The sequence below is a fragment of the Opisthorchis viverrini genome (assembly GCF_000715545.1).
Source record: "Opisthorchis viverrini unplaced genomic scaffold opera_v5_251, whole genome shotgun sequence".
Classification (NCBI taxonomy): domain Eukaryota; kingdom Metazoa; phylum Platyhelminthes; class Trematoda; order Opisthorchiida; family Opisthorchiidae; genus Opisthorchis; species Opisthorchis viverrini.
The window spans coordinates 145,773-171,932 of NW_008751908.1; the positions used below are offsets into that span (position 1 = coordinate 145,773).

The 26,160-nt window shown below is 42.0% G+C and overlaps 1 protein-coding gene across 1 annotated transcript; it reads right to left on the reverse strand.

Moving 5' to 3' along the window:
- Window positions 1–1,158: 1,158 nt before the first annotated feature.
- On the reverse strand, window positions 1,159–24,172 carry T265_09027 (hypothetical protein; the record flags this gene model as incomplete). The annotated part of the gene is made up of 8 exons (XM_009174991.1): window positions 1,159–1,265; window positions 1,300–1,431; window positions 7,467–7,730; window positions 10,632–10,979; window positions 11,082–11,145; window positions 16,684–16,835; window positions 21,205–22,609; window positions 24,014–24,172. The coding sequence occupies 8 exons, from the start codon at window positions 24,170–24,172 to the stop codon at window positions 1,159–1,161; spliced, it is 2,631 nt and encodes an 876-aa protein (XP_009173255.1).
- Window positions 24,173–26,160: the final 1,988 nt, after the last annotated feature.

The window sequence follows — 26,160 nt, forward strand, 5'->3', positions numbered from 1 at the left end:
CATTACTAACTTTTCGACCAAATTATTGTGGCACTACCGTGAGCTTGTGCCAAAGTACCTCACTTACTTGAGGAGCCATAAATTAACTTAATTGTCTGCGGTGAAAAATGACACGGACTTTCCTCATGGTTGAGTGGTGCTGAATGTGCAGTGTTATGCGTGACTTGAGGTACACACCAATCTGAAGTCGACAGCGTCGACTGGTCGCTCGTTGCACTTCCATTTTTCAAAGTCCTTAATGAAGCACTGAGGAACGCCCATTCGAGATTTTCAGCACGTCTATTATGGACACACTCTCTTTGGGGTAACGCTATACTAAAATGTACTTAGAATGTCTGTAATTACTGCCTACTCCACCACGTGTCTTCATCATTTGCTACCTGGTTAGAATGATGAGACTCTCGTCACGCCAAATATTGTAATTCACTGATCTCGCTTCTCCTAACAGAGAATGAATCAATGTGCCTTATTCATAAACTTGCATTTGCCCATTGGTTAGGTTCCCTGAATATAGTTGGTTAAAGAAGTTACGCAGCTTTTGAATGATGAATACCCTCCAGAAAGAATTGGACTGTTGAGGGATGGATACTTTTTTACCACTATTCCAGGTGTACTGAAGTCCTAATCGAAAGAGAGTACCGCCCCTTCCCATGTTATTCTGGGATATGCTGATATACACAACCCAATACAGAATACTTACTGGGGGAATCTGTTCCAAATTTCCTCTGAGCGGTGACATTTTCCTCTTGCACCATTTTAGGGCTGTGCGGCAGTTCACTCGGCTTTGGTCCGTGACTGAGGATGCTGTCGTTAGCGTAGATACTCTGGACGAAAGGATGATTCTCAAACAATGAGGAATTTGAGTAGGGCGGCAAGCTCTTCATTCCTAGGTTTGCTTCAATAAAACACTGTTTGCGTTTAAGCAAACTTTGCCGAATTATCCGTGCTACAAGCACGCAATATTCCTTTGCATTCAACAAAATTCGGGCTGCGTAGTCTGGTAAGTAGATCCAATTCGGGTGGGTGAAGCTTTCTAAAAGCAGACCAAAAGATTTAGTGTCGCAGCGAGGCACAAGTAGAAAAATCTAGGCTGGAAAGTTGGTCTTTTAGTTGAAAGAAAAAATAATTGTGCGAATGACTCAATGATAGATGAGTTTTCTAAGATGGAGGACTCAATGAAAAAACATCCACAGCCATAGCTAAACTGGTATTTTTCAAATTACTTGCGGAATTCTTTGTAAACTCGCTCTTTATATGTCCCATAGCTATAAAATACTACCAATATGGACATTAACATACCAAGGCTGCCTTTTTCTCCACCGCCCACACCAAGTAACACCGTTTTAAGTTGTCCGCTGAGTAATGCATTCCTCAAGGCGTGCATTCCGAATGGAAACGTCTGATTGCCAGACAGACACAGCAGAGATGCACCTGAGATTTTTAAGGAAGCACGGAAATTTGTTTAGGTGAAATTTAAATTGTGTACATAAACATTTAGTGGACCTTGAAACTTGACCCACATTTTTTCAAATGCTCTCCTATTGATATGTGGGTATCCCTGCGACATGACAATTAACTTATATGAAAAATGAGAGCCTGAAAAACAACGCCAGACAATATCCCGACTCATCGACAGAACAGAGGACATTCTAAAGGCGTAATTCGTTTACATCATCAGTTCATAATGTCCTGGAAACAATAGGGATTTGTTCTCGAAAGAAATCTGCTATGTAGTGCTGAGGAGCAAGTTGGTTGTGGTAAAACTTCGCTGCAAAGAAGTTACTAGCAACTGAGAAAAATTATTCGTGACACCAAAGTACGCAACAGTTTCCTAAGTGCCACTTCCCGAGCAACGGAAAAAGGAGCTGCTTTCGGGGATCTAGTACTTGAGAACGGCATTCTATCTGTAGCCACATGACGAACAAGTAAGTAGTGTGATTTCATTACTAATTTCATGACGCAGTTCGATAATATATGTGTTGGCATATTGTGATCTACTTATCGCTTAGCACATTGACATCTATTCTCCAAAGATCACTTTCGGTATATACATTACAACTTGAAGAGGAGTGATCATTCTTGAGAGGCCTCCTTAAGGATGTAAGCTGTATGATGATGTGAGATCCAGAAGTATCGAACTCTCACACAAACCCACTGACAGTGTGAAAGGTTTGGAACCCATATGACAGAAAGAGATAAGAACCCTTCTGTTGAGGTATCTGGTTAACTTAGCTTAAGAACTGAGTGGGTGAAATAGTTGTTAAAAAGCAGGAGAAATACTTCCTGGTTATAAGCTTCAGAATCACGCCGCGAAAACCTTCCATTTCAAGGAAAACTGATTAATTCACAGTCAAGTTCATTAAATTTACAGTGATTTTCAACATCAAGCCCATCTACCTCACAGAAGCCCCGAGGTCGTTCCTCCGAACTGCTAGCATAGAAATTTCACGCATTTCTATGTTCAAGTTATGGGTTCAGATTATATCTCATTAGTTTTTGAGTATAATTTTGTCTACTAAAGGCACAGAAAACTTATTGTATAATTTGGGAGAAACTGTATCAGAGTGAAGTATGTTGTATCTCTCCACAATTCATGTCTTGGTCAACCAGTGAACTCACAGCATGGTCGAAGGAGTAGGCTTGAGTGTGGTGTGAAACAGTGAGCCAAGCATTCGAGTGTCGGCTATGGAGATTACGATTCTGAATTCGGTTGATCGTTTCGGGCCCGAAAGCACCGTAGACTTGGATTACTTTCAACAATGTCTATTAATCCCCGTCCTCGACACACACATGCCTTACTCACTTGGAAACATGTATAGTTTTGCGTACAGCTTGTTCCTTACACACAGGTACCTAAGCCGTTTTGAACTAAACCAATAAGCAATGAGTGCACTAAACATGCATTGTTGGTAAGTCGATGACTACGTACGTTTCAACACCAAGTGCTCCAGAAATAAAATCTAAAAACCACGAAACTACTTTAAGGTAAAGCTTAAGATGATGTGTTCCCAACTAAACCACACAAGTTCCATCGATTCCGTACAACAAAATATCTGGATGTACACGTTTAGCTTGGTAAGAAATAAATAAAGTTTTGGCGTTTACCAACCCCAAACGCCTCCACTGTGTGACAGCATAGTGACTGGATGGCAGATTACGAAATGACTTTAAATGGAAAACCCGAGTTACGAGGCTTGACACTAGAGCACACAGTAACTTTGTTTGCACCCACCGACTGAATAATATAGTGGGCACGGCTTGACATACCCAGAAGTCACTTTTTTAAGGTACGGAATGGCTGGCAAAATTAAAAACCAGACAAGCTTTCAACTTCTTGCAGGGACTTGTATGACACTTTCATTTCATACCAGCGTTAAGTAGCTCATGCATATTATTTTGGTGAACCACGCCGGGGAACGAAAACTGAATGACGTTGATGCTGTTATGAACATATAGTGGTCATCACTAGAGTTGATGATCGACCCACATTTCCAAGTGCATTGTCCCCCATGAAGCAATCGGCTGCAAAAAATTTTCATCATTCTGATGCAATAATGTAGAGCTGGAAGAATTCCCCTGTTCGAGTTTGGGGAAGTGTATCAGCCACAACTTTCACAGATCAAACTGATCATGAAGTCTTACTAGTTCAGTGCGTCTTCAGTCATTTAGCAAATCAACAAATATTCGGCCAACTCTTCCTAGCTTGTGTGCCAGTTAAGGACCGGTGAAGAAACTATCCGCCATAAAATCCCATGTGTGCAGACCGATAAAAAACGGACAAATTAGCGAACTCAACTGCAGCTTCAGGGTTGTGAGCGCAGAGCAAGACAAAAGTTCAGGTGATCGAAAGACCTTCGTGGACCGCAGTGCATCAAATGGACTGACGGAGAACTCATGTCAACAATCTGGTCAGCAGCAGCACTTACACTCATTTGACAGCCAACACGGGACGTAAATTACTCATAACTTGAATATTTAACCCGAACACATCAGGCATGCAAGTCTCAGATGATAATCTCTTGATCTCAGACCGATGAGCACAAGAAAAACGAGATATTCGAAAGTAGTTGAATATTAGTAGGCTACAGTGGGTGTAGGCTGAAGCTATATTTGTCACTTCTTCACCTCTGTTTCTGAGAATGAGATAAGAATTCATTTTCCAAAGAAAAAGGAATTCGGCTTACTGGAAAAAACCCTCAGCGTTAATAATACAGAAGAATACTAGCGAATATCCGAAAGTTAAATTAAGTTTAAAAAAAGGCAGAATGTTGATACGTATGATGACTAGAAACGGCTTACGAATGGTGGTTTTGAGAGTACAGTTCCCACAAAAAACCATTTGATGGGATCAAGATATGTGAACTAACTGATATATCTAACAAACTAGTATATCGAAAGAGGGTTACCCTTGATATACTTCAATGTCACTCGAAAATCCCCTCGCCTTCATATCACCCACAGTAGATTCACACAAATAAAAGTATGCAAATAAGCCGCGAGTGAACATCCAGATGTGTTGGTTCAAGTGGGACGAGCTCACGTCGGTCAAATAGCAGCAATCTGCCCGTCCCACCTGTTGCATTTCCTTGATCCAACTCCCTGAAAGGTCAACGAGACGTACTCTAGTAAGAGAAAATCGAAGTCGGTATTCCCTCGCTTTGGTGTGGACTAACCCAAATAATCCTGTCAAGGCAAAAGGAGGACCACCCACACGAGATTCCACAACTACTCTTGAATAACCATAATTTTCAGTGTTGAAGTTAATATACTCGTCGGTGATGCCACGATGTCCATCCACTGAAATAGTAATATCGGAATAATAGTGTAATGCATATAGTATAGAAATTAATTTAATGTGAACAAATTCCAAATTCTCCGAGAAGGATGATGCAAACGAAACAGTTATCCATCCCAAGATGGAAAACTTTGAGGAAGGGCATTCCGTACAACAAGGCAGTGCTGGCAACGTAAGATTTCTCTCTATTATAACCACATAAAATACGGGGTGATGGTGAAAGAGTTGGGAGTAATTACGAGGCAGCACACTGTAGTTCTATATTCATTCATTCATTCATTTCCATGATTCCTATAACTTTATTTGCAACGGATCATCACATTCTTGTTCATCCAGATGGCACAAAAGTTCGCCATTCGTCATAACCCAGGTCAAAGGGATGATAATCAAAATGCATGTTCATTCACGTGCTGCTACGCAACACAGCTGAGTATCTGCTGATCAGATGAAGTAAAATAGCCCATGACACGCGCACAAAAGCTTTTCAAAATATCCAAATACCACCGAACTCACATTAATGTGGTGCAAACAGCATGGTATCTTCCATAGGCAGAGTAGCGTTTTAAGCCCTATGAGTTGCACGCTTAACTGACTCGCCATGGTCTAGATTATCCATGTTTTGCGTAGTTTGTACGTACTCAGATAACAACTGTGAGTGACTTCTAACCACTGTGAATTTATGCAGGAGTAGACTCATGTCGTGCCTGTTACTGATGTATATTAACGCGATCTGTAGAGCTTCGAATGTTCTTCCCACTATCGAAAAGAACGCCCCTCTTGTTATCTGCATTTACCACACTCAAATTTACCAGACCGTCCGTCTTGACTCTAAATCAAAATCGTACCCCTAATGCTGTGGTACAGCATACGATACAACGCCCGTGCTCTGTTTCTGTGATAATTCGTTGTTCAGCGAAACATTTCAAAAATGGCAGTCGAAATGAAAATCCTGCATGCCCATTTAAAACGTTCGTCATGACGCTGAATTGATCGTTTCAGTTTCAGCTAATCATACAACCAGATTTCGGTCTGCTTACTGATTTATAGAAGTAGTAGTCACGTAATAAGCGTCCAACAAAACTTGATGATTTCGACGCAACGCAAATAGAAGTTCTCTGACTGATCACGAAGCAACACTGATTTTTTTGCGTCCATTGATTCATTATTGCCCTCATCCCAGAGGGCCGAAATGCGTGAAAATCCACTCGTCATCTACTTGTCACAAACTGTAGGCGACATACAACTCATCCCTCCATTTCAAGGGCTTTCCGTGCATTCGGCATTCTAGGATTTCCCCATGTCTTAGTAACCCATTGCCGATTCACTTATCACAACCACTCTGGTCTCGAAAAGCCAACTTTAGCCGTTTTAGACATACCAAGTATCATACTTGTAGCTTCACGCGCTAGAAATCCGGCTTCCTCGAAAATTGCATGACTTCTATTAAGACGCCTTTGTTTGAGAGGCTAATCAGTTCAGATTTAAATGACTTGTTTCCATCCTCACAAGGAAAGCAGCAATGACTGCTACTACCTAGACAACATTTGTCAAGAAGCTTACTTTGGTGAGTCCCACTTTGATTCATCCTTGTTCAACTGATTAAACCAACGTCACTGGCATTGATAACACTGTCCATTGGATAGTTCACTAGCGCTAAAAGCCGACTTCATTCCCTGTTAGTGACATCACTTTATGCCGCACAGACGAAGGTCAGCAAAATTTAAGTTTCCCTGACTTTTTTGCCAGCAGCTCTCCAACAGTCGACATGTACAAAAACAGGAACTGCAAGCTGTGAGCATGCGTTTAACGCCAAATTTCGGGCTGCAGTAAATGAAACCTATATCGCGCTTCGTTTCGTATGACGAGATGATTAAGGGAATTCCTCCTTTTCAAGGTTTCTTATCTGCTTTCATGAGAAACTTCAGAAAAAAGGTTGTCTTTATTCGACGTTCCCTGTGAGAAGTTGATGGCGTTTGATTCACAAGCCAATAAAGTCTTGAAACTCAGCTGTACTTAGACAAACTTTAATAACTAGACATGCAAATATATAAGCTAAGAATCACGCGAATCTTCTATGGAGCGACCGCTCCCAGGAGACACAAAGATGTCTCATTCAGTTGGTCCCTTGGAGCTTTTATTAAATCTCAAATTCCAGATCGTTCTTTTTGGGTCACATACCAGTTTTCGAAGCTACATTTGGTCAAAACCCCCTTGAAGCTGACTATAAGTTCACCATTGAGTTTTTCCAAAGCAAAGATTCGTTCTAGCGTTACCGAATTTTGCCACATAAACACATTGAAAATCAGACAACCTGCCCAGTATACAGTTACTTGCGCAGTGTCTGCACCTTCCTGGATTTTGGGTATATTGTTCCATTTAGTATCGATCAGCCTAAAGAATTTTCGCACGCACCTAGCTGAAATGGAATGGGTTGTATAAAGCAGCCTGTTTTGGCATTCGGTTGGGAATGAAGTAGCATTAATGTTAAACTCAAATATGAAAAGATGGGGCTAGCTGGTCTTATTCAGAAAGAGATGTCATGAAGGATCGTCCCTTGAGGCGTTCTCAGCAGTAAAATTCCCGTTTTTTTTTAATTACTGGCAGTGTGTTTCCTAAAAAGGTCATTCTAGGAGGACGGTTCTGTCCCGTGACATGATACGAACTCGCTCACCTTGCTTCACTTTCAGCAGAAGACTGTCCGTAATTAGTTGAATTGCGCCAGAGTTGTCATTCACGAAAGTACCCACTTCGTCTGTAACACATTTGTGTCCGGCCAATACAACTAGCCAGTCAACTTCCGCTACCATTTCTTCCATGTTTACAAAGCGTCTTGTGTGGTCTAGTTGACCGATGTCTTCTGTCCAGTTGGATTGATGGACAAATATTGTACAATCAAATGCGCACAAGCTGATCACCAGATTCTTGATAAGCGTATCTGAATGAACATAGGTGTTAATGTTGAACGTGCCTGTTCATATAATAACTTGCGGTCGTAGTATAACAGATAAGTTCCAAACAGACCATTGCTGTCCAAACACGATGTGCCCGTAATTGCCCCACTCAATCACCAACAAACAGCAAAATAACAAGTGGGCAAAGCATAGTGCTCTATTGACATGAAATATGTTAAGAATCTAAAATGTTTAAGTGTCCCGATAAACAAACAAATCTCTCGTGAGTGGTGTTCCGTAAAAAAAATCGGCCTTTTTTAAAGCAGCGTTTGGTAAAAAGCTGTTTTGTCTCCCCTGAGTTGCTGCATAGAGCTCAATAGGTAAACTGTTGGGAACACGACAACCTTTCGTCGCAGGTGTTGTCGTTCCCGAGTAGTTCATTCAAAAGTGGCGGCTGTGTCTTGAACCTTGATTTCTTGATCAATATTTTGATTTGGGAAATGAAAATAACATGCACTTGAAAAATTTCGATTGATCGCAAAGTTCTTCTCCCACCCTGAATTGGGTAGTTGTCAATTCCCGTGTTAATGTAAAGTAATTTTGAAAAAGCACACTTTCTTAAACCAATCTTCAAAGAAATGCACCACGCCACACTCGGATGAGGCCAAAAATCCCAGTTCTATTTGATGCCTTCTGTTTGAGGACTTACTGTGCTTACCCACATTGAATCGATCTGAATATTACTGTACCTGCGCCAACAGTGTGCATCCAGACACAGAATACTCCCAAGAAGAGCACGAGACAATCGCAAAAAACTAGGCTAGTTAAAAGAATTTAAACTGATCAACTTCACTTGTGGCAAGATGCCCAGATTCTTATGTGGCATACCGAGGCCAGATACTACGTTAATTTTCCATTTCACCAACACGTAAACCACAAGCAAACAACAAAAATAGTCCAAAAGTGCAGGTTGATTGAACACTTAGACTGTATGGCGTTGCATCACACATGTGATCAGACATGTGATCTCGTTGGCGTTATGCCATTTGGTACGGTAGCACCTAAATGCGTAAAGTTACGCTTACCATTTGACAACTGCGGGCTTTTCGTGGAACTTTCCATCGAGTCTTGTGCATGCCCAGGCTTCCTGGGTAAACTCGAACCTAGTGAAGGTGACCTATTCTCACCCCCGTGTTCCGGAAGAATTACATGGAGGGGAAATTGATGCATTCAAGCAGCATATGTACCATTGCATACTCAAAATGTTTGCAAATTCTATCATATGAAGAAACTGACTGATGGGTCACCTTTTTATAAAAAGTTTTGAAAACAAATCGGCCGGTTACTTTCTGAACTTCTTTGAGGAAATGCAGGTTTTCACATGTCAAAACTACACTAACCGTGCTTTACACAAAGTGAAGAACCATATATCCTACGTAAAATATACCACATCAACGTAACACTTTTTGAGACTTCGAACTCAAAAAGACAGCCAATCGGTATCATCCGCTGTGTAAAGTCCACGAAATGCTTGTAAGTTTACTCAAACCATTAGTTAACTGAACGTTAGTTTCAGTCCAAAGATCTGGCTTGTTCTTATCTACTCGTATGTCTCCACGCTCAAGGAGACCACCTTGACAGAATATAGCCCACCGTAATTATCCTAATATTGGATGGAAATATGCCGGTATAGCTGGAGACGTTACGTGCTGTCTTCGGATTGACGAGCTTTTGCATGCTTCTCTGTTAGTCTTCACTTTGTAACGCAGAACTAAGCTTATGCATGCGCCTTAATATGTTGGGGAAGAACGAGAGATAGACATATTTGGGCGAGACAGGTCATGACTGACGTCTGCCGCGCTACTGTTGCCTGATCGATTGGAGCAGTCGCAAGATCAAGCGGTAGAATGCAACCTCTCGTTGCAGCAACTGTTTGGTGTGCTGAAAATCGGTTCCACACCAAGTGCAAGGCTGGGTAGCGGTCCTGCTTACAAAGCCTTCGCGTTTGTACAGTAACGATCGTGGCAAGGGACTTCAGCCTATCTATAAAACAATGAACTTTTAAAATACTTTAATGTCTTGGTCCTCACGTGATGATTACTGGGCCCCACTAATGCTCAACCTAATCAATGCTCCTTGTAGAAGAAAACCATTCGTAGCCAACTCGGAGTACACTGAGATTATGATGTACGGGTGGAACAAAATTGACCAACCGAAAATTGACCGGGGACTTTTCATTTGAATGGAAGTATGCGCGGCGTTGATAAATAGACATTTTGCAATATCACGCGAAAAAACATCGGTTTTAAACTTGTTTGTAAATCATATTCTGTTGTTCAGCAACATTCGCTTACACATAATAACTGAATGGTATGCAGAATGTATTACTCAGAATAGCTGGAATTACAAATGGCAGAACAGTGTAAAAGAACCCGGTAACAGCTTCCGAAAAAAGTCTGACTTATTGAACTAATAAATGATATGGGAACGACGAGGTACGGTTGATTAAACAAACAGAACACTTAGAAGCGCTTGAGCCGTCCGCTTGCCTCTGAATACAACTGCGAGCTCCCTGATGGAACAGGCAGCCGGATATCCCCGTTTTTCATAAAGCGGTTAACTAACCCGGTGAAGGGACGTTTATCAAGAGACTGTGATTACCAATTTGCGAAAATTCAATTTACTAGTGATATCCTCATACCAGTAAAATTCCTCTTCAAACTAACAGCCTCTATGGTGTGGAACGACCAAATGTGTAAAATTCAAAATAAATGCAAGCCACTACCCTGGCTATTGGCTTTAATTCAGGAAACTTTCAGTTGTTGCTAAATGCCCCTTGGTGTAGCTAAGCAAGTAGACGCTGATGTGCTAGGCGAAAAGTTTCAATAGTTAAATCGCTTAGTCAGTACTGACAAGATATTTCAGCCAATATATTCGATTCTTACCTTGGGCTATGATACCAATTTTCATCTCCCGTACCGATTGTCCATAACATCTTTTTGAGGGAAGCATTACCAGAGGCAGCTCATCCCAGTTGTTGTCGTCCACTATTCCCGAGTTCGGTATGACCATGTTCCTCTTGAGAAGATCCCTTCGATTATGAGGTGTGTTGCTCGAGCGCCATCGAGATTCCCCAAACTCCAAAGGAACGGAAAATGGCCGTTTCAGCGAGACATGACGTGGCCTCCCGAACTGCACGACGCGATTGGTTGTCACCAGGAGCAGGCTCACGATAAACTCACAAAGCAATTCTACATTGAAGAGCTCACGCGGAATCGTATTGAATTTAACTCCTAAAATGGGAGTAAAACCGGTTGTCTACGTCTCGTATGCGTAATGATCAGCGACCATAGAGTGTTGAGGTTTAGAACCCTCACGAAGTGACTGGAACTTACCGTAGCGTGACGCTTTTTGTACCTCGGCAGCCCACTGAGCTATACTGGGGGTGTCCGCGCGACACTGCAGAGTTTCTCATATCAGGTTGGTCACTAGTTAGAGGTTTGACGAACACAGTCCCTTGGTCCTCCAGGCTGGGTGTGTGTTCCGTAAAAATGGTAATGAACTTGCATTTTCAGCCAAACGCCGCTCTTCGCTGCCTTGCGGTCAGGCTTTTGAGCCAAATGCTTTGGTTGAGGACCCTAATCGTCTCCCTGTCTTGGTGTGGGTGCCCTGGCAGCATCCCAGCCCACGTGCAACCATGAATTGCACGTATACAAATAAATGTACGTCAGTGAAGCATCAGTTTTAACCACCGATTTCGTGCTGTCCACGATGATGATGGTGATAATAATAATAATAATAATACTAATAATAATAAAAAGGCTTAGAGTGAACAGCAATTAATTATATCCAAGTGATGCAACCTGCGCACAACAATACGTGTGGTGGGTTTCTTTTCCAGGTCATAGCCCACCGTTTATCTGGCGATGCCGGTCCGTTGAAACTACATTACAAACACTGCTAGATTCTTCTACGTTCCTCCGTAACTGGTAAGCTTCTGTACTCAAAACAGGTCATAATCCATCAAAGTTATGTAAGTATTTGGAAACCTTGTTTAAACTTATGATATCTCCCGGATTTCAATGCAAAAACTGACTGTTTGGTTATTGATTACTAGTATTACGTATTGACAGGACTTGAGTTTTGACAGAATAACTCACTTGGAGTATATTCGTGTATGACAGCAGTACTAATGCGTTCCAGTTAACTAAAAGCGCTTTGAGAGACCCAACTTCGCCAGCATGATTCCCGAGCTGAGCAGCTCTATTTACAGTTTCTTTGGTGGCGGGGAAATTGAACTCCAGCCTATCTACATATCCAACCATCTTTAGGGTGTGGTCTTTCCAGAACAGCTAGAAAGATGACCTCATTAAGTCGAACTTTGGCACATTGTTAAAACTTCATTGATAAATATTTGTTGGTCATCTGATCTACTGATTGTGTGTGTATGTGTCGGGATAACTGGCCCGTATAACCCGTTGGGTTCAAATTCACTGCTTAAAAACTGTTCGCTTCACCATACACCTCTTTGTTCAGTATTTCTCACCAGGCCTCTAATGAGCTCCCACGTGCTAACATGCATTTTAGATAAAAATGGGGGAGGAACAGCCTAGTTACAGAACAAAAGAAAAGATGTACCTCGTGGTATCAAAGAAATAATGATTTGGCCTTAATTTATTTTGCCCTTTTTCACCATCTGAGAATGTAGACAACTTGGGAGTAACCAAAATTCGAAGTATAAAACTGGATTCCAGCCAAGTTAAATGGGCACAAAAACGCGTCAGAATAGAAATAACTTTTTGGACTTTTGGTTTTCCAAACGTTCGAAAGCGGATTTAGCTCACCTTGAACTGGGTTATCACAAATGCTTGGACATCTTTCTTCTGTTATCAGCCAGACGCTTCTCAGATTAACAAACCGACTCCACTGGTCGCGAGAGGGCTTCGAATCAGAGTGGATGACGAGATCCGTAGCTTTTCTGTATATCTGTGCAAGTAGGAAAGTGAATGTCCGCTAGTGAGTTCACCGAATGAATACAAGGCATAAATTGCCAAATAAGTTGTACAAAGATACCCTTAACCAAGTAACATATGTTAATTCCAGTCCCAGCTTATTGGAATCTCGAGTTCTGAAGGGTGGTCCTCAGAGTTCTGACATTAAGGCCTTCGAGCCATATTTTATCTTACTTGATAGGCACAGTCAAGCCTTACGAAAGTTTAAGCCTTACCTACAATACACCACTACATCACACTGGTGTCGTACCGTCGTTTTACTGCTTGAATGACACACAATTGGAAGCTAAGTTGAACCCATCCGTTCCCATCATCTATGTTGTGGGAAGGTATTATTAGTGGTTGCTCGGTTACTGAAAAATTACCCGAGAAAGTTGTAAAGATTAGTAGGACAAAGGAACAAACATATGTTTTAATAAAACCTTGAGAATGGGTGAGGTCACTGTTCCGCCATCCGGACTAAACTAATCGATAAGTGTACCTACATAAATCATGCAATCCTCCGGGAGGTTAGAAAGCAGGTTGGGTTTTACCGGGGTATTTTTGATCCTATCGCGCCATCCCTGCGACAACCTACACGACCGCTGGCCTCTTATGGACCACAGAGGCTTGGCGGTTTGGCCGTTTTTTAAAAGTGTATCCCTTAAGAAGCTGGAACATGGGGCCCCCTCTAAAAGTCCCAACCCTCATGACCGGCTGACTTTTCCTGAAGTGTGTATCCCGCCTTCAACTATCCAGTGAAGTACTGCCGAAATGCACTACCGGTTAAATCACTAAGTTCTGCTGACATGAGAAATATAATTAACGGGAAAATCAAAGGAATAAAGTTTCAGCCAGAATGGTAGGCATAACAAAGCTCTGCTCAGTTATACGGGTGAAGGTTGCCTCACTTTCACTAACTGAAAGAGGACGAAAGATGTTTCCATCTCCCAGCTCCTGTAACGTGCTTACCTGAGTGAATAAGTTAAGAGTAATCTCCGCCCGATTTGACAAACATTGTATTCCTTAATCAGTACTTGTAACGCAGGTGCTCAGTCAGACCAGCTGTTTTAGAACCAGCTGGTGTCAGCAGTTTACGGCTGCAGCTTCACTTGCCTAGCTACAGTATTTTGCTCGTGAATTGTTCTCAGTCGCCGACGTTTGATTTGTAAGTGTGAATGAAAATTTCCTCCGAGATTGGAGTTGTTTTCGCATTTTCGTCAGCTCCGTTCGGATTCTTTCCGACAATTGTGTTATATTTATATGAGATATCTCGTAGTTCTTTCTTTACAAGTGCTGCCACACATAGAAACCGCAGACACTGAGGACAATTCTCCTAACTAGTTAGATGCTTCACTGATAATTTGTGGGGACTAATCGTAAATAACCAAATATAAAATTTAACTGTTTGAGTGAATAGTGAAAATCTCTTGGGAAGAACAAATCGAGATCCATGCAAAAAAAAGCGCTTTTCCAGCAAGCACTGGACTAAATGACTTCGAAGAGAAATACACACACTTGCAAATCAATTTGGTTTTCACGAGAGACTGAATCTCTAGTTTGTGATATTCTACGATTAAATGCGCTGAACACAGGCCGCCCCACGATTCAGTTGGCACGATATTTGAGATATCGCCGTATATTTTCATAGAGGAAACTATTCACAAGGTTGCTGAAAACTCTTCGACAGCCCACGACCGGTTTCACCCTTCTTGAGGCTCATCAGGTAGGCACGGTCCCAGAGTTTCCGTCAACCTTATGTTCATAAAAGAGAGATTCAGTTGAGTCTCTAGTGAAAACAGAATTGATCGGCAAATGAGCGTATTTCTCGAAAACAGTCCAATTTGGGTTGAAGTAGAGCATAAGGTTGATGTAAACTCGGGGACTGCACCTACCTGATGAGTCCCAAGAAGGATTAAACCGGTCGTGGGCTGTCGAAGAGTTTCAGCAGCCTTGTGAGTAGTTTCCTCTATGAAAAAAGGCTTCGAAGAGCATTCCTTGCCGCTGTATCCGGAAACTACGTAGTTACAGAGCTTGCATGATCACACTTATTAAAATACCTTTAACTTTCCTGGTCTAAGTCCACCAGTGCGTATCCTTGAAGGAGGCGTGCTCCAGGTTTTACTCCCTTCTATTACCATCACTGAGAAGGAATCCCACGGCAAGTATATGTTTTATCAGGTCTGCACTTTTTTTCATGTATCTCTTGACTCCACAGCATGATACCTGTACTGAAGCATCACACTTTTCCTATCGACCTTACGTGGGATCATTAAAATCCTAGTGGGGCCAAATATAATGGTATGTTGCCAAATTCAAACGGTCTTAACTACGGAGTAGCCATCCAAAGGCATTTCATTAAAAAATAGTGGAGGACTGACGTCGCACCTTCTCTTTTCTCACCGCATCATGTGAACAATGGTGTATTCCACTCAAAAAAAAACCTTGGATCTTTCATTGCACGTTATCTTTGTTACATTCCACCTCCTAAAAATAATAACTCAGGTAGCCTTACGTTTACTTCCACATTTCCACAACACCTCTGCTATCATGTTCATTTTAAATAGCGTATTCGCAAGCAGCGCACCTAAATGTCTTCCGTGGTATCTGTTCAGTCTTGTTCCAGAAATCGTCTCTTCATTTTATAACTTCATAAAGTTGTTTAAAGAATTTTATGCCCACAATCTGTATCCAAAAAGGAGCAGTACACATTAGGAACCCTGCTACGTAACGAAACGTGGTGATTTTGTGAAGTAACTAAAGGCCCTAATTAAAGCTATTCGGTGTAAACCTGAAACGGATGATGTGTACTGTCTACCCACTATCTTTGACTAGTTCAAAGTGGGTGATTCATTTGGATTCATGTAGCCTGTTTCACACTTTCAACAGGAAGTTTTCGCTCCTGACAAAAGCAAAAAATAAACCCACGACTGTTTACATCCTAAACACTACCTTGGAAATTGTCCCAATGCAGTTACTCTGTCTTATTTCTTCTGTGCACCCCGAAGTGGCAGTGTGAATAAGAATATATTTTTCACTTGAGTCAACAAACTTCACTAAAGTCCCAAAACGAGCAAAGCACCCCATACCATTCATCACATTGAAACCGAAGCACAGCTGTCTTTTCGACTTCTAGTCCGCTTCAGAAATGACTTGACTGACAAAGGACTCTATGTAGAAAGATTCAAAAGTTTCTCTTCCAACACATGAGAGATATATGATAACAATGGGTCGTCCTCTGGATGAGACCACTTTGGTGTGCTTTTTGTGCATTCAAGTGACTGGTATTGTTCTAAGAGATAGTCCAACATCTGGAATCACTAGCTTTTCACTCTGTGATCCTCCGAAACAACAATTACAGATTTGTGAAATAAAGCCATTTAGACAGAATCATTTCTACGTCTATGAGTGCTTTTACTACTGGATGGAGAGATTCACTACCAACAGAATCCTACCAGACGTTTAGTGCATATACTTCGTTTCGATCATGTTATTATCGAACCTCTACGTAGGACGATCAGTAATAGCTATGAAGGTAAAGTCGAAGGTCCAATTCGTTGAGAAAAACTTTTTGCAGCATCGAGCCAACGAAATATTAAGCTTGGCTGAAACAACAACTGATCAAATTGGAAAACCAACTTGACTTACATCGCCAACCGATTCAACACCGTGGGTCCTGGTTTTCGTTGGTCCAAATGAGCACATGAGTGAAATCCAAAACGGTTACTTTGGATGAAAAATTGTTTCTTGGCTAGGCTCAAGTGTGAAGTTACCTCGATTTGTATCATCAAATACGAGGTACACTATCACGGGTCGCAGATCACGTTCTTTCATCTCTGGTGTCAGAAGTATACATGATATACATGAGTCACTGTCCACCACTACTGCTGCAATCGTTTCTAACTTGTAAAAGTTTGGCAACTAACTGCTAAGGGTTTCGCAGTTACCATATTCACCTTCTAACGTTTTGGACAAGTTACCCAGCAGGCGGTAGCCATTTTCTTACCCTTTCCAGTCGCTCCGATTCCACATGTGTCGACATAATTATGACTTCAGCAATGTCTTCAAGAACGGTGAGTTCATTGGAGCCGTCTGAAATTCCACGAAATACAACAATGGGCTTTTGTGCACCACCATTCTGTTGTGACGCAGCAGAATCTACAAGGAAATGGACATTCCAAGCATCACATTTGGGCAAACTTGTTTCGTTTGTGAATAACATCCGGCCAACGGTGTATCACTTTACCATTTGAAGTTTAAGAAACTTTTACACTCTCAGACGAGATAAGGATTTTTCGGCTGTTTTTCAAGGGCTACAGGAGCCCCTCCAAAATGAAGAGCCCCAAAGGGACCATTCTCCTTAAAAAGCTATTTTGCGGTATGGAATATTTTTCGCTGATAGAAACACTACAAAAAGTGGAGATTATCGGATTCTGGAAGGGTTAGTGTACTTCTTACGGAAAACCGCTACAATGGCAAGGGTCGCTAACACTAACTGGATAAATCAATCAACAGTCGCTTTGGTTACTTACTGTCTACATAATGCTGATATAACAGCCTACAGTATTAGCAACGACCAAAGCCGGAACGATAGAGGTGTCTTTTGCAAATTGTTGAGAATCGCTAGAGGAAATCCAGGAGCGTAAATAAACAAAACTACTTTCAGGTGGTCGAAAAAAGCAAGTTCATATGTCTTATACCCACACCTGCACTTAGCATCCACCCATGGGAATATTGGCCAGCATCACCGGTATTCAGGCTATTTATCACAGGATTTTCAATCATACCTCAAATTGATACCTGTTGCCTTCCAAAAACTACGAAATTCTATCACATGAACTACTATAAATTCAACTGAAACGAACTATTCTTTCTGATTAATTGAGCCTAATAACTACTCTCTGCTCATTGCCTTACCTAAGCCTCTTCTGATTAAAGACTGATGTAACCGATGGAATCCACTTAGATTATCCAAGGAATAGGGTGCAGAGTTTGAACATGGGTTGTATGGGTCGAGGCACTGTGTGAACAGAACCATGATGGATCAAATGCCCTGAGACCAGTTTGCTGATGTAACGTTGCATCCCGACCTGCAAATCATCCCATGAGTTAAAGCAAGCTGATTATTTTCACGTCAAATAATCGATAACTTCTGCCTTAGCTAGGGACAAATGTAGATGGTACACTGTGAAACTTAACTGTACAGGCGTGGTCTGTCGGAGGCATAACTTGAGTGACCCTCATTAGACCCTCATCGGAACTAACCGCCTCGTGCCCCATGGAATTGCTTGGCTCGCCAAATACCATATTCCCGTAGACTTATGACTTTCGAAGGCACCATAATCCTTCGCTTCTGTCTAACTGAAAGCTCGGATAGGGAAACAATGAAGACCGTAGTATTCAATATTTCTGCAGCCCAACTCCGTAAGGTTTTTAAGTGTGTATCGCAGCTGTTTGGAATCGCTTTTTCGAAAACAGGTCTTGTTTACCGTGGAATTACCTTCAAATTGTACTTCCATCTTCAAACATGAAGCAAAAAGTCCCAAAAGTACAATATCCAGTGTTCAGATTACTGGTTCATGTGACAGAATTATCGGCATTTTCTACAAAAAGGGGGCTATTCAACATTCAGAAACCTCGCTACACTCATACACCTAATCACATGATCCTTACCCGTTGCGAAAACCACAAGTACCGTGAGCCGCAAATGGAAATCATTCTAACTGATTAGACATGTGAAGGGTTTGATGGTTGATATCCTTATCCAGCTGATTCAGTTAGAACGCATTGCTGTACGCTTCACTGCGCATCAATTCTGGTTAGTTGCGCTACCCAGTTTCTGACGGTCAGGGTTTTTGACAAAACACTAGTGCTACATCCACTTCAGATCAACTAAAGTTAAACACATACTTGATGTTTCTCAAACAGCTGCTCCTCTAAATTCAGCGAGTAAGATAATAAGGCTGAAAATGTGTCCTGGACCATGAAATCTGAAATATTTTATCGAATGCAAACTTGAAGGAACTGAGAAATAAGACATGTCGTTGCCCAAACAAGGATGATCTGTGACCAAGCCCGAACTCCAAAATATGTGCCAGACTCTTTCCTCATCTACTGTAAAAAGAAAATAAACTAGACTAAACTGCTGTGATGAAGATAACTGTCAGTTACTGCGTACATAATCATATTGCGTACTCCCAGATGTTGAATTCGGATGTGTCAAAGGAAATACGTCTAGAGGGACTGATTCCGCTCAAAAACTGAAGCTGTACGGTAATAGAAAACGAAAGCTAATCGCTTGGCTGCAACAATTTTTCGGTGTCTAGCTACCATGTCACCGGAAGGAAGTACAAGAGATGAGTATTGCCATGTTATCCAAGCTTACCCAGAAGCAGTCGAGATACCGGGACTGGTTTTGAACCACGAACGTTCTGGCCAGTAAGTTCGTGCCTTAACCAGTGAACTATCTACGCAGACAAATGGTAAACACTGTAGATAACCCTTTGCAGTCCCACCAGTTAGTCTATCCTTACTTTAAGTATTGTTCAGGCCTGGTCACAACAAAGGAAGTTAACCTTTTAAAGGAACAGCGATACGTTTCCCTGAATCACTTAACAGGACGTAAACTTTTGTCCTTGTGTGGCGGCAACGGTGGTGCTCAATCTTACATAAATCGCTGTGTCTAGATGGAGGGCTGGAATTACTACACAATTTGGCGTACTTTCAAGCTCTTTTCGAAAGCTAGGCCACACCTGCAAAGCAACGGAGCGGTTTTTGTTGACATATCCCGAGGGGTAAGAAAAAGGAACTTCCAACTATAAGCTGAAAAAGTTGTCAAGTCTAATGAAACAAACTCGTGTAATGGATTTGTACTCGAAGTTCTAGGTGGCCAACCGCAATCGAGAACAGAGCAAAGCAAAGCATTAAACTCGCCCAGTGAAGCCATTTCCGGTTCCATCTTATGTAGTGGATTCGAAGATATTCCTAACTTTCCACGATTCTCGAGTGGAAAACGAAAACGACTGACAAGATAACACTCGACATGTCCTGTTGCGTCCGTCAGAAGCGAACCGAGTTTTTTGCGAAATGCACTCACTTGTGAATTCGTTTGACTCACGTGAATCCCCCGTTTGGGATATCCTACACAAAGTTCGCCTCATGTTTTAGCTGACGCGATTTTCGAAACATTCCCAGATACTTTCATGACGGAACAGCGATGTAATTCGCTAGTGAGTGCCTCCCGTAGAAGCTGACTTTTGAATAGAATAAGAGTTGACGGAAACTCGAGGACTGTGCCCACCTGATGATCCCTGAGAAGGAACAAGCGGGTTGTGGACTGTCAAAGCGTTGTCAGCAACCTCGTGATAAATGCGCCCCACCGAGTGTTATATTGTTTATCAGATCTAACCAAATTTTCCTTCCGTAATTAACCTAGTCCGTTCCTTTGCGTTCTATGGGTAGCTTTCTAAGCCCCCATCATCTGAAACATCGGTTCAAACAAAGTTTCCATGAAGCTGACAATGCTGGTCTACACTGAAGAATAGTGTGTCGGATTCCAACAAATATCGCGGAAATTCCGGGATTCCACACATTATTATCAGCTGAAAGTGTTCGATGGATTCGGATAGTTCACACCGCTCTCTTTTGAACAGCCTCTCTTAGCGCAGTCACCCTGGTAAGCTCGCAAAAAATGGAAGAAGTGCTGGGCACAACTGTGGATCTCATTACCGCTCACCAGCACTGTATACCCTTGGTCACACTGAAGCCAATATGTTACCGCTACTTCACAAGCGTACGTTGGACCTACCTCAGCTACAAGTCCCGTAACCATTCACAACTAATCAGTATTCGTTCGGAAGTTTTCAGGCGTCCTTGACTGACTGAAAGATTCTTACAGATGACTCAGTCGATCGACACAAGCAGGATGGGACGTCGTTCGAGATGACGGCTAAAACGGTCATATCGCTCGAGTGTGCACATGTCCGACTGTTCAGATATGATAATTCAAATACTACTAATTCAAATTTATCTTGCTATATTGGAGCAGTGGCAACACGTTCTCCCCACATTCTTAACACTTTTTGACTTCGTCAGAAAGGTTAAGTAACTTGTATTAGGTAAAACGGCAATGAAGGCCACCTGAGGATCACCCACTGGAAATAGAGGATTCATGCTGCTGAACTCTTTCAGTGAATCTGATCAGGTTTTTGAGCTCAAAATCCTGAATACTCTAACCAAGCCAAACACAACCAGAATTAATTTCCATTCGGTAGTCAACAAAGATCACTCAAATTCTATTTAGACTTTTCTCTTGCGATTCCATGAACACCAGTCTATGACCCCCGGTTGCTCAAGAACTCTCAGTGCTTTTATTACCGATGTTTCTCATTTTAACTCTGTTCTACAGCATATATTCTTGTTTGAAATCTGTGAATGAATGCCGTTTTATTAGCATTTTGTATGTGAACGTATTCACATATAACAGGTGAAACGACGTATTTGCAAACTTAATTAGTTTGTAACTTACTGCTAGACTCACTGAGAACCAAGGACGATTCTTCCTGATCAATTTTCGATCCTGGTCCTGTGCAGGGCGGTTTGATTGGACGCCGAACGATATCCGACGCTACTTGATTGTCTGAACTGTTTGCTTCGGCCCTTGCTTTTGCGGTTTTGTCATACTGATCACAAACAAGTGTGTTCTCAATGAAGATGTCGTCATGGATGCTCTGTCGAATCTGGTGGATTGGATTAGTTAAATTTATTGGGTGAACTTGCATAGCCGGAAAACTACTACCTCCCAGTGAAGGCCATCCGCCAAAGCTGTTCTGATGCATTTTCGATTGACCAAACTTACTGTGCTCAGACGTGGGTGACATCAATTTACCGTTTGACTGCCTTCCACCAATATTTGCTGCTGCTGCTGCTTCATTACTACTAATCTCGCATACTTTTGGTGTCTCCTGGAAATTGAATGGATAAGCTTCCGACTGCATCGCTTCACACGGTCCGGTTATGGGTGCATGTTTCTCCAGCATCTTCAGAAACATATTAGTAAACAGCTGCATGTTAAAATGCCCATCAGTGTTCTTGGATCCAAACATTCCTTGTAAACTTGTTATCCACTGGGAAAACTTGAGGGCGGCTAGGCTTGTTGCGGGTTGCGAACCGCCAGCTGGATGTTGAGTGAGGTAAGCTTTGTGGGAAGAGTCGGTTACGGGAGATAAACCTTCGAAAGATGAAGACTTCACTGAAGATTTGAAAGATATTCCAGCCATGTGGGGTCTTGCCGAAATGTTGGCTAATCCATGAGATAATGGTAGAAGGGGAGTGAATGGGAAATGTGGACGCATGCCCTGCGCAGGTCGTTCTGGGGATATGAGGTTATCATAGTTATATGCATTAAAACCAGGCGTTATCGACTGACTTTTTATGAAGGACCTCTTTTCATTACCTTGAGCCGTTGATATGAAATTGCCAGGAGCCACCGGGTTATCCCCGATGTCATGTTGAGACTTTGGGACATCGGAGAGAGAAGCCTGTTCCTCGAACGGTAATGCAAACGGGTTCAGTAGCCATTTGTTGTAGGGGCGGTGCTCAGTAGTGGATGATCCATATTGGCAATTTGAAGGGTGTGAGTTAGCAAACTTTGTGGTGTTGGTGTTTAAGGCATTGTAGGTTCCATTTCGATTGAAAAAGCTCATCATCCCTGACCTCAATATATTTGGTTTGGTCTTGAGAGTTGAACCACAGCCACGGCTCCTTCCTCCTCGCAAAGTAAATCCACTTCGTGGCCCTGCGGACGTGCTTAGAATTCGGGCTGGTTTTGGTGGAAGTTCAATTCGTACTAGGGGGTCTACCGAAGGGTCTGCCACAGGAATGTCACCCTCATGTTTTTCGCCTCCGTGAAAGTGACCACTACAAACTCGAAGCTAAAACAGATAAAAATATGTCTCAAGCAGAAAGAGTATTTAAGCTGGCATTTAAAGTGACATTTTGTGAAAATCCTAAAACTGAGAGGACTTTCAGCTACTTGTGAGTTTAGCACACAAATCCACTATTTCAGTTCTTACATATTTATACCTAAAACATATTACTAAATAACAGTGCACCTGATGCATTACCTTACTCTTTAAACAAAGCAAATCGGTCCGTCAGGTTTTCAGTTTTCTACTCTTGCCTCTAAAAAATAAATTTCTTACGGCCTAACAATATTCTGGGCGCTTCTTCGTTTATCCCAAATATTCTATGCACTTTCCACTCCAAACTTGGAAGCTGTAATTTGTCCGGTTCAACGTTCAACTGAAACCCGCGGTACACTTTTTCCATCGTAAGTTCCTGTATAAAAAAATATGAACTATGCGGATGCAGCTGAATTCCGCTCACTGAAATTTAGAGTAGCGCGTAAGACTGTTTGCAGCGGGCACCATCAAACTCAGATAGTACAGTTTCTAATGTTCCAACATACACTACCGGGCTTTGTGCGTGCTGCTTGAAGATCCAGTTTCACTGAATGTCAAGTCCATCCTATGAGTTCTGCAAGCGTTTACTGGTGGCACCAAATCCCCGAATTGCGGTCTGCCGTCTACATTTACAGTTTCTTCCTGCTTATCAGGAATTAAGTATCTTCATTGACCCTGTCCATCGAATGACTCTTCTTAGGGTTGAACTTTGGCCCAACGTCTGCATTACACCCTCCGCCCTCCTATTAGAATTCTATCAAAGCCCACTTTTTTGGTAGCAAAAAAACATCGTTCCTTCTTCAATTTGCTTGCTCTTTTCTTACAACTCCAAATGGTGAATTTTATAACCTACTTAGCCACTGCGCAAAATGGTGTAGCGTCCATCTGTTGCATTCTGTTTTCTTCCAGCCTGAGACATTCGAATTTACAACAGGCACCTCTCGACAAATTTCCTGATCCACGTTCTGGTCACTTTTAAGTCAACATCTATGCTTGGGTTCGAAAACGTCTAGAATTTTTACTCGGTTTTTGCTACTTACAAGTGGAAAGGTGCATTTTCACGTTATGCCTTTGTCACATTCTTCTTATGCAGTCGCATATATATAAATCAAAACTTAACCTGAGAGTCACTGCTAGGAAGTCTTAATGAATGGACATGCTATAGAGGAGTATGAAAGCATTTTTATGACTAACGTTTGATCGAAGTCCCCAACTCAAATGAGACGTGTTCAAGCACTCAAATGATTGAACCTTCTCCCTTTTACACTCAGATTAGGAAGGAATTCTAGGGCGTAACACTGTTATCACTACCGTCAGAAGACGGCTCATCATCTATAGAGGCTTGGAACATCTGAGTTGCATTCAGACCCCTACCTGGCTGACAATAGTCTCCTCTGTTCTTCCGATGGCATCCAACCATCGCTTGCGCAATACGGCGGGCTTCTTTGGCACGCGATAGAAGTGTCGATTATCTTCAGCGCCGCGGTATCGTGAACGAAAGCGACAGTTTGGAAATCCACATGTAGTCGGCATTGTTGCAGTTGAGGTGCAAACCCTGGAAATGAAAGTAACAATGGCCCAAAAATAAAACCAGTGGGTGCAGTCGATATTTACATCCCATGACTAGTTGTAAGCGTAGAGTTTGGTCCAAATACAGAAAAGAGGAAACGGAAGCTTTGGGAAATATCAACCGAAAATAAAATTTGCGTGGTCACGTGAATGACAAGTGTTACCTACTTTCTCTACCGGTTGATTTGGCATGCCGAAATGGTTCATTTTTGGTGTGAAGACTAATTGCCTTCCTGTGTCAGGATGCAAAAAGCTTGAGCAGCATGAGCTAGATAACCAAAGATATACACTGGTGCATACTGGCAGTGTGAAATGAACTTGCAAATAAAACATCTTTAGCAAAAAACATAGCATTTGAAAATTGTTCGTTTTGGATGCTTTACTGAAGTATCAACGGGGTTTCCGGATAAAACAGCGGGGAGGGAATCCTGGCGGAATATTTGAAGATCAAACTCTGTAATATCGCAGAAATCACAATTCCCAAGTTCCTTGCTAACCTCCCAATCTTATCTAATTCGGATGCCATGTAGACAGCCATTCAATCGACTTGGCTTCGAACCGTAAATAGGGGCTTTCAAATCGGCTGGCAGCATTCACCCGATAACAGGTGAACATGTCCCTTCGCCAACTAAGTCAAAGACCTTTTTAATTGTATATATATAAAGACTATAAAAGACTGAATACCCTACAGGTGATGACAAAAAAAACCGAAATTACCTTATATACTAGGTTATCAATGACTTCCGCTGTTTTGTTTGCGTGCGTTTTCCATTTCCTTGACATGGGTCACTAACAAAACGAAGATCACTTGCGCCAACGAATATGATTCCAACCATATCTTTAACTAGTAAGGCAGATTAATTTCTGTTTCAGTGGGGACCCACCTTGGCAAACGCACTACAGCTACAAAGTATTGACTCGGTCATCTTCATTATCCAACACTAAGTTTTTGACCTTCCCTCTTATTCTCTCTTCCAGGCAAAAGTTTCACCCATGTTTGGGAGATGTGCGTGGCACATATCGAAATCATCCTGGTTGATTTAATGTGATCTTTCTGTCTACAGGCTAAAGTGGTATGTTTTAGGTCGATCGAAGACCATTTCTTGCAAACTGCGAAGCGAGATATCTTTCTAGTGCCACTGACACCACCACGAGCAATGCTTAGCCTCGGATCACCAACTCCAATCAGTTCTGAAGTACCTCCTTGTACCTAGAGGCGAAAAGCATGTACGGCACCATGAGTCGAGCTTGTTGCACTCCGGTGAAAACAAGCCAGCCCTAACTTAACGCCAACACTACAAAATAACTTCACTTATTCCCCTACCTAAAGGTTAGTTCTATGGGAAAGTTGTGTCTATGGAATCAGAGGCTGCTCTGCTATCTAGGAGTATCACAAAACGAGGGCCTAAACAATAGTACATAAGCATTCTAGTGTCTGTCGAGTAGTTTAAACTTGATTCCTACGTAGACAATCTCGGAAAAGCCTATTCGATTTTTCACTTTTTGAGTAAGACCATAAATGCCATGAATGCAGAAATGGTCGGAGACAAGCTGATATATCAGTAGTTGTCAAGGGGGTTACGGGAGCTTTGTCTACGGAGTGGACGCCACAGCCAATTTTCCACATCCAAAAGATGCTTCTTCTGAGGCACATTTTAGAAAAACTTCAACGGTGATATCCTCTCTATATCAAAAGAGATTTAGAAGGATTATAGAATTGGTGAATCTTCATATTTAAGACATTTGAGTAGTTTGGCACTTCATCGTTCGTAGACGGGTCTGGCGAGACTGACCAAGATTTAGCTAGTCAGACTAGCCACAACTGGAAACCGATAGAACTATCGTTTCAGGACTCGACGAAAAATGCCCAAACACCAGTTGTTCCCAACTGATCTAGGTGCGTATATTTCAAGGTATCTGAAATTTGACGATCCAAGTTTCTGTTCATTGGC